The sequence below is a fragment of the Trachemys scripta genome, chromosome 13 (assembly GCF_013100865.1).
Source record: "Trachemys scripta elegans isolate TJP31775 chromosome 13, CAS_Tse_1.0, whole genome shotgun sequence".
Taxonomy (NCBI): Eukaryota; Metazoa; Chordata; order Testudines; family Emydidae; genus Trachemys; species Trachemys scripta.
Genome location: NC_048310.1, coordinates 33,577,214 through 33,590,866, shown reverse-complemented (window position 1 = coordinate 33,590,866; position 13,653 = coordinate 33,577,214). Strand labels below are relative to the sequence as shown.

The following is a 13,653-nucleotide window of genomic DNA, read 5'->3' as shown; positions in this document are numbered from 1 at the left end:
AAAATGGGAAAGTAAAAGGTGTCATACCACAAGACTGGACTCACATTGAAGAGTAAGTCGGATTTCATGTTAAGTACTAATAGCATAAAAATGGGTGATCACTTTGTGACACTTTTTCAAGGTGCCCAGGACTGCGTGTCACTGTTTCCACCATCTCCTCCCCCGGCGCACACACACCATAGTGAGAGAGAGACTTGCTGGTGCTTAACTGGATGTCAGCTCCCTGACCCTTTCAGTCTGTTAGCCACCTAAACAATCTCCTCAGGGATCTGCCAGCCCTTCCTTTGCCTTGCAGGTTAACACTTGTTGTGCTCCAGTCCTTAAGCACCTCTGAAGTGTCCCCTGTAATGTTCAGCCCATCACTGGACATGCACAGAAGTTATCAGGTTCGCTATTTCCAAGGGAATAGAACACATGCAGTTTGATTGGTACAATTCGGGATCAGGTCCTTTATAACATTACAGCACTGCCACATAATTAGTAACCAACCATAAGTTTATTATCAAAGGGTAAGTTTTAAGAGATATTGAGTAGGGCTAATAGTGGCAACAGAAATAATTACATCTGAAACAAAAGCAAAACGCGCTTCTTAGAATCTCAATTTAACTTTGTCAGGTTAAAATCCTCGTCTAAAGTAGTTTCTCATCTAAAGCGATCTTCCTTCATCACAAACCCACCTGGCTGGGATCCAGTGTTCATGGATACAAAAGCACTGTCCTTTTTGCTTCCTCAGTGATGGATAACCAAGAAGATGTATATTGCAATCACACCACGACTTTCTATAGCAGGAGCTACTGCTGCCACTCTATGGTATGGCACACGCTTTTAGAATGAGAAGTTACCACACTTGTGTGCATAGCTGAGCATTTTACATACACACGCTATCACTGCTATTTGTTCCACTCTTCAGATTACACGTAGTTTAATCAGTCACTGTTTGAAACTTCAGAATAACCAGCCTTATTAGGTCCTATGAGCCTTTTCAAATTGCCATGATAGCATGGCAAATGGAACCCCTGTGGACAAAATGTAAGAAAGCAGAGGAGAAAGGAATAGGATAAAAAGGGTATTGGCAAGGTGATTTGTATATTTCCTAGGCACCCATTGAATAGCATCTGTTTACTTATGTTTCTGATTCAGCTTTCAGAGCTATGACTGAAGAGTGGAGCAGTACATTTAGGATAAGGAGAAGAGACTCATGGTCAGAGTGAAAGAAAAGGAGTCTTTTAGCTTTTAAATAGTGAAACCATACTTCAAGTCAGAAACTTGTCCAGTCACTGTTACACTAGCCACCATAGTTCACTTCTGTAAGTAAGAAGGTTCCTGACTACTTAGACAGGACTGGCTATAAAAGCACTATTAAAACAAACACTTAATTCTAAGATAGAATGGATAATAAAATGCAGTTAGCAGTATACAGGCTATTTCTAATAGTGGGAAAACAGCTTGCATCTGAAATGAGCAATTTACTTTAATGCAGCTATTAAAAGCTAATTGGGGGGGGGGGAGGGGAAAGATCCCATAGAGAATTATTCTAATATAGTTACTGATCTTCCTTAGCTTCACTTTAGGGAAATTAAGATCATTACCAACCAGTAGGTAAACAGAATTCCCAGGAAACTGGTTGTGTATATTACAGTACTTCTAGATGATAAGTTTATAAGTCATTTTATACTCAGCATTACATTTTCAAACCTGGATGCAGTTGGTACCCCTTCAAGTCTGCACAATTTTACACATAACAGGGGTAAATGTCTACACAAGTAACTTAATTTGACTTGGATTGTAAACTGTTTGGGGTAGGGATCATGTACGTACAGCACCTAGCTACACTGGGGCCCCCAGGCAATATCGCAGTGCAAATAAACACCACATATACGTAACACTGACTTGATGCAAGCTTTTTCCAATTCTCAGTCTCTTTGGGCTGTGAACAATCAGCATCTTTCCTCCTGCAAGGTGGAGGTCTATCCCTTCATACCCAGTATTCCTCTTTGACAATGGGCAGGAGATAAGCCATGGGTCTTAAGTTTTTGCTCAGATAATTCATGCAGTTTCATATCAAGAAGGAGCAAACCACAACCCTAAATCAGTGTAACTGGAGAAATCTCTCACCGCAGATGGGAGAGTGGCAATTGCTCAATTTGCGATAGGATGTGATACAATTTTAATTTTAATGCCAATCCATTATGTGAAAGGAAATAGGTTGAACCATGGAGTTACACTAAGGAAGAATTTGACCTCTGATGTCCAGTCACGGCAGGCCAGAAAGTTCAGTCTTTCTGCACTTAAGCCAATCTAGCTGAACAGAGGTAAGATAAGGGGGGGTGCTCTATTAAGTAGAAAGAGTTGTTTTCTAATCATGGACCAGCGTTGTCAAGTGCACATACAGTACCCAAACAGATTGAAGTTTCCCTGAAGTGAGTTTACTACTGAACACAAAATATGGAAAACAGTAGCTATATATAATGGAAATAATAAGTGCTACATATAGTTAAATGAAAATGGTTATGATGGTTGTGGATTAAAGCCCCAACTCAACAATTTATTCACATAAAAGACTGGCAGAATCTCTGCAATAGCTTCAAATTATGTACTGGTGGGACAGCGGCTGGTTTTGTTTGAATCAGTAGAAATGCCGAGCTACGGGTCTAAAACTCAACTAGAATGTTGTTTTAAGCCTTCATAAACTTTGAGTTTCCACTATAATTATACCAGTGTCATAAAATGATGTAGAGGCAATATGATATTTTCTGTCTTATTCTCTATCCCTTTCTTAACGATTCCCAACGTTCTGTTCGCTTTTCTGACTGCCGCTGCACATTGAGTGGATGATTTCAGAGAACTATCCATGACTCCAAGATCTCTTTCTTGAGTGGGAACAGCTAATTTAGCAATATGCAATGCCACACACTCAGATCTCGCACTGACTGACATTGGCAGCACTAATTCAGGTAAAGGGTGCTTTTATAGTACCATTTGACTTGCATTTTGAGTAATTTTCCCATTATCTCCTGAACAAATGCACTAGCAACACCAGATAGCAATGTTCTTCTCTCTATTATAAGGGAGGGACTCTAAGTTTTAAAAAAAGCTAAGGTGGGGCATGACTCAAAGGTTGAGGAAAACCCTGGTGTAGACATAATGATTGCTGAGGCTTCAAGCTTGTATATAAATTTATTTCTAATACAGATAATTTTGTTGATTCCTTTCTTCTCTAAAAGTGTTTAATAAAATAAGCACTCTGTGTAAACTCAGATTGCACATTCTTTTTCAAAAAATATATTAGCAACAACTGTTTGTTTTAAGGGTTGCCCATCTATAAAGAAATCCTTCCACTTATTATAGGGATATTTGTCCCAATATCGAAAATCTTCCTTATTCAACGTGGCTTTGAAAGCTCTATTTTTTACTTTTGGTATTTTTTTTTGGTCAAGTGCCTCACATATGCCCAATTAGTCAGTGCACTTTTAAGTAGTGAGTGATATTTCATTGGTGCTAGAATTTTGGGATAAGAGTCCAGCACACAATTATGTGAGATTGGGTTTTGCCATTTTCTGTTCTCTCTGTATTCGTGATGGATTTTCTCTGTGAAATCATAGAATCATAGAATATCAGGGTTGGAAGGGACCTCAGAAGGTCATCTAGTCCAACACCCTGCTCAAAGCAGGACCAATTCCCAACTAAATCATCCCAGACAGGGCTTTGTCAAGCCGGGCCTTAAAAACCTCCAAGGAAGGAGATTCTACCACCTCCTTAGGTAACGCATTCCAGTGCTTCACCACCTTCCTAGTGAAATAGTGTTTCCTAATATCCAACCTAGACCTCCCCCACTGCAACTTGAGACCATTGCTCCTTGTTCTGTCATCTGCCACCACTGAGAACAGCCGAGCTCCATCCTCTTTGGAACCCCCCTTCAGGTAGTTGAAAGCAGCTATCAAATCCCCCCTCATTCTTCTCTTCTGAAGACTAAACAATCCCAGTTCCCTCAGCCTCTCCTCAGGCTGTATCAGGCTAAATCCCTTCCTGTATCAGTCTAATGTGTGCTATAATATCTCTTGAAGTCTGATAGCACCAAGGACGTTCCAGCCATTCTGTTTTGATTCTTGGTTTGATGACAGGAATCTTTGAATAGGTATTTTTTTAAATTTCCTGACTAAATTTTTGGGAGGTGTAAAGGGAACCATGGGGAAAAAAGAGACAAGACCCTGGACAGGATATTCATTTAAAATACACAATTCTACCCGTCAAAGTCAATGGTAATGCCTACCTTTCTAAGTCTTTTTAAATAATTTTCATTAATGACTCAATATTTGATTTAATACCCCCTCACTCCACTTAAGATGATTAAAATTACATATATAGTAATTAATGTATCATCCACTACTTTTCTGTGGGAATTTATCATTTAGTGGGTATCTTCTGAAGCCCAGGAATAGTATCTGATCTGGAGTAGTTTAGTCTGTATCCTGATTCCTAACCAAAAGCTTTGATTATTTCTTGTGATACTAGCCAACTTTTATTTATATCTCATATAAAAAGCATAAGGTCATCAGCATAATGAAATTTTGTTTTCTGTTCCCAGAACACTGATTGCCTGAATTTCTTCAGTGCCCCTCAAATAATAAGAGTGGTAAGGAACACCCTTTGTCTTGTTTCTCTGTAGAATGGTATCAATAGACCCTTTTTGATATTTCCCCAAATACATGCTATAGGATTTTTTCTAGATTTCAATCCACTTCTGAAAGTGTTTGCCAAAACCGTATTTTCTAAACAAAAAAAGGTGTTCTACCAAGTTAAAAGTCTTTTCTGCAGCCATAGTTAGAATTCAGGCATCTTTATTAGCACTCTTGGGACGCTATACCACATATAGGAATTGTCTATGTTATTTAAGGGGCTTATTCCTTTTTTATAAAGGCAGTTTTGCTTTGATGTACTAATTTAGGCATAATTGTCTCTAATCTGGATGCTAATATTTTAGTTAAAATAGTACTACCTATGTTTAAAGAAATGAGCCTGTAAAATGCTTGATCTGATAAATTCTTATTTTGTTTAGGTATCAAAACTATATCTGCTTGATAAAAGGTATTTGGTAAGCACTCTGTTGACCAAGAAGACTGAAATACATTTGCTAACAATGGAGTTACCCGTGTTTTAAACATTTTATAGAATTCAATGTGAATCTATCTGGTCCAGGATTTCCCCCCGATTTTAGTGATGAGATTACCATCTTTATTTCTTCCTGTGTTGGGCCATGTAGTACTATTCTTTCGTTATGTGTCAGTCTGGGCATTTTAAAATCCTGCAATACATGCTCCCAGTTCTTCCATGTTTGCATATTTGCTAGTATTTCTCTCTTGGGAATATTCCACTAGCACTTTGTTAATAACCCTTGTTTTTTTGGAGTATTCCATTTTTTGTCCTTAAGGTTGTTCTAGATCTTCTGTTGGAAACCAGTCTGACTAGTAATCTGCCAGATTTGTTCCCTCATTCATAAAACCTTTGATTGGCAAATATGAGAGCTGTCTGTATTTCTTCCCTGTTGTCAGTGCTTCTAAATCCTCCTTTTGCATTCTTCATCTCTTGGAATAAATCTGCATTATTAGTTAAATAATATTGCTTCTGCAAACTATAAATTTGCTCCGAGAAGTCTACCTGTTTTTGCTTATGTCCTTTTCTCTTACTAAATAATGTGTCCCCTTATTCTGATGTAAAGGCCTCCCACCTAGTTTCCAGGGATATATCCTTTAGGGGATTATCCTTAATATAATTATCAATATGGGAATGCTCCTCCAAGCAGAATGGATCTCCCAGTCACTCCATCCTCAGCTTTCTGACAGGAGAACGAAGCCTGTCAACTGCTGCTGCAGCACCAGTGAATTCAGAAGGAAAGAGAGGGAGAGAGTCCTGTCAGGTCTGCAACTCTGCTGCTCCTTGCAATCCTCTCCAGGGACCCAGGCACCCCATTCATTTCTCCTTTCAGCTTCCCAGCAAATAAAGAGAGCTTGACTCCTGCTACTGCCTTTTCAGGGAATTCCAGGAAGGAGGGAGGCAGGTGAAGCCACAGCCTTGCACTGTGTATAGCCCAGCAGTGAGGCGGCTCATCCTCCCATTCACCTACTGAAATGCAGGGCTGCCCGGGGGAGGGGAGGGGGGGAGCAAGTGGGGCAATTTGCCCCAGGCCCCGGGCCTCACAGGGGCCCCCACGAGAATATAGTATTCTATAGTATTGCACCTTTTTTTTATGGAAGGGGCCCCTGAAATTGCTTTGCCCCAGGCCCCCAAATCCTCTGGGCGGCCCTGCTGAAATGCTGACAGTGTCACTCTGGTGGGTGGAGCTCTGATCTTCTCTGCTCCTGCCCCTTCCACTCTTTTCTCACCTGTGCTCCTGGACTGCCCCAGTCTAATCACAGGTATAGCATATAGAGCCATTAGGCAGTTTAAAGATCTGTCCTATGTATTACACTATATTCAGGGTATGATAGAAGTAAAGTTTATAATTAATTGCTTCCACAGACTTAAGGAAGTGTTTTTATTTTACCTTTTTCTTTGATCTCTCCGACTTCTTGGAAATGTTCTTCACTTTTTTATGAAGATGATATAAAACCTAAACAAAATAAAAAGAAACTATTCAGCGGGTGACGCCACATGCACAAATGCTATTCCATGCTGTGTGTGTTTGTATATCGACTTGCAACTTGTAGAAACATTTACGAATGAAAAGAACTGATTTGTAAAGACGTTAGATTTCAACAAAAGTCTACTTCAATGCTTTATTAAGTACATTTTGAAATTTTTCAGCTCCAGATTTTAACCCTTACCGTTTCTTCTAAAAGCTTGTTTCCTGGGGAAAATTATGAGAAAAAAGCTAAGTTTGGACAAGGAGTTGCTCATTATACGTAAACAGCCTGATGCAAAGCTTGTTGAAGTAAGTCCATGGCAGTGTTTCCATCAGCTTCGATGGACTTTGGATCAGGTTAACTCAACTACGTTTCTACATCCCATCAAGATGTAACATGGTCAGTGACCCACTGTCAGTTCTGTATCCAGTCAGTATAGGGCACTTACTGCAGAACTGTTAACTGGGCACTCTGAAGTGGTAACTTGAATTTAAAGTTACTTATCTAGGTCTGGTCTACACTAGAAAATAAGGACAGTTTCACTACGTTGGTCAGGGGTGTGAAAAAGCCACACCCCTGAGCTGCGTTGTTAAGCCAATTTAAGTCCCCAGGCAGACGGTGCCAGGCCGATGGAAGAATTCATCCATTGACCTAGCTATTGCCTCTTGGAGAGGTGGTTTACCTTCGCCGAGGGGAGAACCCCTCTCGTTGGCGTAGGTAGAGTCTACACTGAAGTGCTACAGCAGCTGTAGCATTTTAAGTGTAGACATACCTGTAGGTTCTGACTTCAAAGAGATGTAGGACTATAAAAAAACAAAACAAACTATTAAGAAGATAATTTCCATTCAATGTTCTAACAGAATTTAAATTAACCTTTTAAAACACAATTACAGCACTGCTGTAACTAGGCAATTATTATACTCTGGCTATTGGAGCCAGGAGACTAACGTACCTAAATCAATTATTTATAAGAAAATCCATCTATTAAATGTCATTCACATGCCATTTGCCAGTACACACACCATAAGCAATGAACTGGAAAGAAACCAGCATCAATTTAAGCTACCATAGGGGAAGCTAAGCACTTTATTTAAATATGTTTGTATATTAGGGCTTTTTTTCCCCTCACATACACAAGGACAGAGATTAGAGATTTCAGTATAAACACAGTAGAAGAGTTAAGTACCTCTTTCTAATGTAAATCCTATTACTGAAATTTCAAGTCTACACTTTAAAAGAAGATTTGTTATACTTGTAGAATATTCAGTTAATCTTAAAGGGACATCAACTTAAGTTGCTTTTATTGGCAGCGTTACCTAATACTTTAACTTAACGGTCTGAGAAAAAGGCTTTTAACTGTATTTCCCTTTTATTGTGGGTCTCACCCAGCAACACAGGGAGGAACATTTTACAAAAGTAGGAAAACAAGAATCAGCATTGCAGTTGGGGTGGCTGGTAAGGGATGAGTCTCCATCAATCCTGGAGAAGGCAAATGTGGGGATTGTTCCAGTCCCCTCACCCATCAATCCTGGGGAGGGAATAGGCAAATAAATATTTGGAGATCTGTTATGTTACCCCAATTTTGCCCACTCCCCTCTTTTCATCCCCTCCCAACCAGGTGTGGAATTGGTATCCTCAGCTTTAGGAAAGGAACAAGGAGTGGTGGGGGTTATTTCCATCCTTCGAGAACATGGGGTGGATGGATTGATCATGAATCCTGGTGTAGCAAGTAAGGGAAACTGGCAATTTTGGAACCCCTTGTAAGACCGCCACCCATCTCCCCCTCCTCTCTCTTCACCCACCTTGGCATAGCAGCAGGTAATGAGCACCAGGGGCAGCAGGTACCCCATCACCAGGATGGTCACCTTGTAGGTTTGCTTGGCAGCTGAATCATCAGCCCACTGCTCCCAGCAGAAGGAGCTGTTGGGTGCTTGCTGGTGGCCACTCATGAGGGCCTGGTGCTGGGCCACGGGGATGGCAATGAGCAGCGACAGCAGCCAGATGATGCCCACACCCAGGGAGGCATTGCGTTTGCTGCGGATGCAGGGCGAGCGCTTGGCGTGCACCACGGCGATATATCTGTCCACAGACATGGCCACTAGGGTGAAGATGCTGACGAGCATGGTGGCCATGGCCAGGTAATGAACCCACTTGCAGAAGAAGGCACCGAAGACCCACTCTGGCAGGGAGTAGATGGTGGCTTGGAAGGGGACGCAGAAGAGCAGGAATGAGAAATCGGCGATGCTCAAGTTGAGGATGAAGATGTTGGTGGCGCTGCGTGAAGGGCGTCCCCCAGATCGGATTCGCCCCAGCACCACAAACACCAGTGTGTTCCCCACCATGCCCAGCAAGAAGATCAGCCCGAAGAGCACAGGCACAATCACTACCTCTGGGCCACCCCCAGACACTTGCAGCCAACACACGGGGGAGCCTGTCCAGTTAGCCCCGATGCCGCACTCAGTGCTGTTAGCCCTGGGAGACAGTACAGCCTCCTCCTCCTCCATGGAGCCAGGGTAGTACAGGGGAGAGACTGGATCCTCCGGGGTGCCTGCTAGGGACCACTCCTGGTGCCCACAGTGGCAGTCTGTCTGAGTTATTTGGTGCTCAGTGGCCCTGCTTCAAAGAGCTCTCTCCTCCCGGGGTGTCTCTGCCTGGACCCTTTCTTCAGGGGATGAAGAGAACGGAGGTTCCTCCAGTTGCAGTGTTTGGGCTCCTGGGGGCTTCTTCTCTGGGGCTCTGACCCAGCTCCTGGTTGCTGTTGACAGTGCAGGGGCCTCAGCAGCAGAGGGACATGCCCGGTGATGTGGCAGAGGGACTAGAGAATGGAGCACATGCCAGAGGGCTGCGGATGCACTGGGAGCTTTGAGTGCAATCCGCTCTGCTCCAGCTCCTCTGCTCCACTCCTCCTCCCCTCTCCACAGGTCCGCTGCCGCCGCCCTCCAGTCCCCAGCTGCGCTCACAGCAATGGAGCTAAGTTAACAGGGGAGCTGTCCGGGACCTGATTGCTGTAGAGGCGAAGCCCCGATCTCCTCCACCTCAGCAGGCATGCACGTCAGGAAGGGGGAGGACAGCAAAGAGGAGTGCTGATTTAAAGAGGCTGATCCAACCGCAGTTGCTCAGGGAAAGTCTGCATGGCTCTCCCAAGGAGTAGAGCTGGGGGTGGGGGGAGCACCTGTTGCAAGGACAGGGAAAGAGGTAAGAGCCGGATTTTATAGCTGTAAAACCTGGATTCTGCCAGCTATTTCTCCCCCTCACCTCCCCTCCCCCGCCCCCGCCCCCGCCGCCGCCCTTAAATTGTACTATCAAAACGGACGGGAATTACCTGATACCAGTGCACAAAATATCTGGATCTTGCTGCATCCACGTGTGCAGCAAAAACCCGCAATGAGCAGCTGGCTTCTGACAGTTCTTGGATGCTCGCAAAATTCTAACGCCCAAATAGAGCATAGGTATAACTGCTCCTAGAGCAAACACATTCAGACCTCAGTGCAACAGGGTCACAAAAATCGGGTAGCTGGAAGCATAGAGCACCTTTTGTTTGCTGGACCAAATTCTGGTTCTCCATATAGGCAGTGGAATTTGCGGTTAAAATTTTTGCTCTGTCCCAGAGGAGCCAACTTTGCCTGCACCCCATGGATAGTCCATACAGGATCTCCTGCGCAATGCAACACAGACAGGCACAGACATGCGAGCACAACAGGCTCCTGCTGGAGTTAATGGCAACTTGATTTCACTGGGAGAAGGCTGGGGGTCCCTTAGTTTCCAGGAGTGTTAACTGTTGCAGTTTAGAACTGACTTGCTTTGCTGGCTCGTCTCTAATAAGTTACTGAGCTCAGATTGAGAAACCTGGTGCCCCCACACTGACATGCCAGCATCACCTTCCCTTTCTGGGACAATAAGGAATTAAGTTCCCGATGACATTTAATCGGTATTACTCAGAACCAGGGAAACCTGTTCTTTATCCTTAATACCAATGGGAAGGGTCCATGATTAGTATGCGTTTCCCTCGAAGGAGAATCTATGTCAGAGAAGCAGATATGGAGTTTTGCAAAACGCCACTGCACCGAAGGATCAACTGACAGTGGCAGCCCATGGCATTGTCCTGCAATCTTCTGGGGCACACTGTTAGAATCAGTATAGCAGGTTACAGGGAGCTGAGAAGTAGTTTATTCTCAAGTGCATACATGAGGAGAGGCAAATGCCTGAGCAGCTATGAGGCAGTTCAACTATGTGAATGAAACTCTTTAACAAGTGACTGTATTTAATTTGAGTGGGACGGTATTTTCCATTTATTGATTTCTAGAAGTGTGTAAAAAAATCTTGAGTTTCAACATGAAGGACCCCATCCTACACTGCTTTTCTGAGCAATCAGTACAGGGGTGTGCTCATTAGCAGCACTATAATAGACAATTCCTTAATTATAAAAGGTGGTTGATGCTAATATTAGCATTTATTGTACAAGAGAAATTTGAAGTGGGTGCTAAAGCAATTGATGTTTGTTTTTAGGATGAAGGGTCCTCCGTTCAGCAGATTTAAACCTTGCAATCATTTCCTAGGAGCTAGATACCTGATACTTGCCTTTAAAACATCCCTTGTAAATCAGACATGGAAAAGACCTCAAATTACTTGTCCTGTAGTCTAGTCCACTGGATTGCTCCCTTTGTATTTTAAGGCTTTGTCCATTCTAATTTTAAATCACTCAAGAGCTAGGCTTTCTGCTTCTCTTCAGAATAAAAGCAGATTTTGTTAGGATATTTTTCTAATAATTCCTCAGTTTTTTGTTTGATTTCTTCCCATCTGTCACAGTTACAGGGATAACTGCACCCCGTTCTGGGTTGAGTGCACCTCCTCAGGTATTACGTAAAGGAATAAGGCCCACCTTAATGGAATTTTGCAATTTCCCACTTCTAGACTGGTCCGGGGGCATCCACAGTTCTTACCCTGGAGGTCCAACTGAGTTTGGAAACCTGCGATTCTCCCCTCTGGGAATCGGACCAGTGGTACATGGAGATCCGACAGCTGTCTTAAAACAAAAGACTTGTTTGTTTTAGCAGTAGGAACAAAGCTTTTGGAGAAAGATGCTTTAAAAATAAGAAAAGGCTACACATGTCTATGTTACCTAAAGGTCTGTGTCCTGTGATAGTGTACTAGGGAGGCTGAATTTCTTCAGACACCCCCAGGAGGGTTCTATTTCTAGGTCTGGTTCCCCCAAACAACAATCCCCCTTCTCTTGAGAGAGCCCCCTTTTAAACCCTGGAATCCTTGTTAGGTTCTTCTGTGCTCCCAGGCTTTTGATCCTACCTGGTCCAAAACAGTTTTGCTGGGTGGCTCAAGATGAAGGTGAAATCAAAGCTAATCTGGCATTGTCCCTTAACTCTTCAATATTTGCTTTTTTGACCCATTCTTTTTCTCCCTGCCTTCTTTCCTCTCTAAAATGAAACCAATATATTCATACAGTAAACATCCCAATAACTAGGCCAACCACACAGTATTTGTAAGTTACAGGGCAGTTCCAAATCCATCACACCATCCTCAACTTCACTGTAAAGACTTTCAATCCCCTACTCCTTCCCCTCAAGAGGGGTCTTCCCAGACTCCCCTATTTGCTACTAACTCCTCCAAAAGTCAAGAGTCCCATGGAAGGGGCTGCCTACCGGCAGCTGTTTGCAGTGTGCAACAAGATTTATGGAGCCCACCAAACCCAAGAACTATACTACGTATTCTTGAACACTATCTACTGGCACTGTCTACTCCCAGGCATACCGACAGTGCTTTTTACAGTCTTCTAAAATCAAGTGTTCAGAAATGATACTTTCACTTTTCCTCCTAACTTGGGATGAGAACAAAAATTAAAGTATCAGACTATCCTGTGGGACAAAAATTCCACCCAGCTATACTTGATACAAACTCATTCCTATGGAAAAAACAATTGGAGCCTTAAATCAGCATCCATGAAAGCTAAGACCCAATTACATACAATGCTCATTGTACCACTTTGTTCTACAGTTGTGAAATGTGGGTACTGACAAAGCATCTAGAGCAAAAGCTGCAGCCATTTGAATGAGGCATTCTATGCATGGTAAGGCGAGATGGACTAACAAATGATGGCCTCGGTAGAAGGTTGAAAGCACAGTGCATGGCTTCAGTCATTAAAACACTCCAGTGACAGTGGTTTTGCCATGTTGCCAGAATGACCAACTGCCTAAAGTTGTTCTTTATAGAAGAGTACATGGAGAGAGAGGCTATGGACATCCAAGGAGACAGTGACAGAACACACTATATGTGACAATCAGGGTCCATATACCCCAAGGGGAGAATAGAAGGTTTAAAGCCCCCCTAAAAACAGTTAAACCAGCTGATTATAGACTACTTCGTTGTGTCTTTGGTAAGAAACTTTATCATGTTTAAGCATGACACAGACTCAAGATAGATGACATGGTGACGATGCCTGGCTGGTCAGTTTATGCAAAAAGTTGAATTAGTGTGTTGTAGTTAAGCTAATTTTTGTAAGTGTCTCCCTTGATATCTCCCCTACCTTATGTTTGAGCAGCCTGGTTATTACAAGCATCCAGAGATTGTTGTATTACAATGGCATCTAATGGCTCCAAATGAGATCAAGACCCCATTGTGATGAATACTTTATAAACAGTGAGAAATTCTCTACCCTCAAGACCTTACCATTTAAATAGAAGGTGGGGAAACTGAGGCACAGAGCTGAAGTGACTTGCCCCAAGTCACAGCCATTCAGTAGCAGAATCAGGAGTAGAACCCAAGTGTTTTGGCTCTTGTTTGGTTCCCTTACCATTATACTATGGAGGCTCACTAAAGCGTGTGGGTTTCAGCACTTAAGATGTTAAAGTGCATTTGAAATAAAATTTGTGAATAGTGAATCATAGCCATGTCTGTAGAATCTGGAGCAAAGGGATCACAGGATATGTCATTTTTCTTTACTGGAAAATATTAACAGCAGGATGAGATGTCTGATTTGCCGTGAGTAGCTAAAGGGTCTAACGATTTTGTAAATTGTGGCTGT

The 13,653-nt window shown here is 42.7% G+C and overlaps 1 protein-coding gene across 1 annotated transcript in view; it reads right to left on the bottom strand.

Moving 5' to 3' along the window:
* LOC117886766 (galanin receptor type 1-like) overlaps nt 1–9,124 on the bottom strand; it is a 39,103-nt gene extending 29,979 nt beyond the window's left edge. The window contains exons 1-2 of the mRNA XM_034788810.1: nt 8,423–9,124; nt 6,542–6,607 (exon numbers count right to left, since the gene is read on the bottom strand). Of these exons, the coding sequence (XP_034644701.1) occupies nt 6,542–6,607; nt 8,423–9,124 (768 nt within the window). The remainder of the gene's footprint in view (nt 1–6,541; nt 6,608–8,422) is intronic.
* Nucleotides 9,125–13,653: the final 4,529 nt, after the last annotated feature.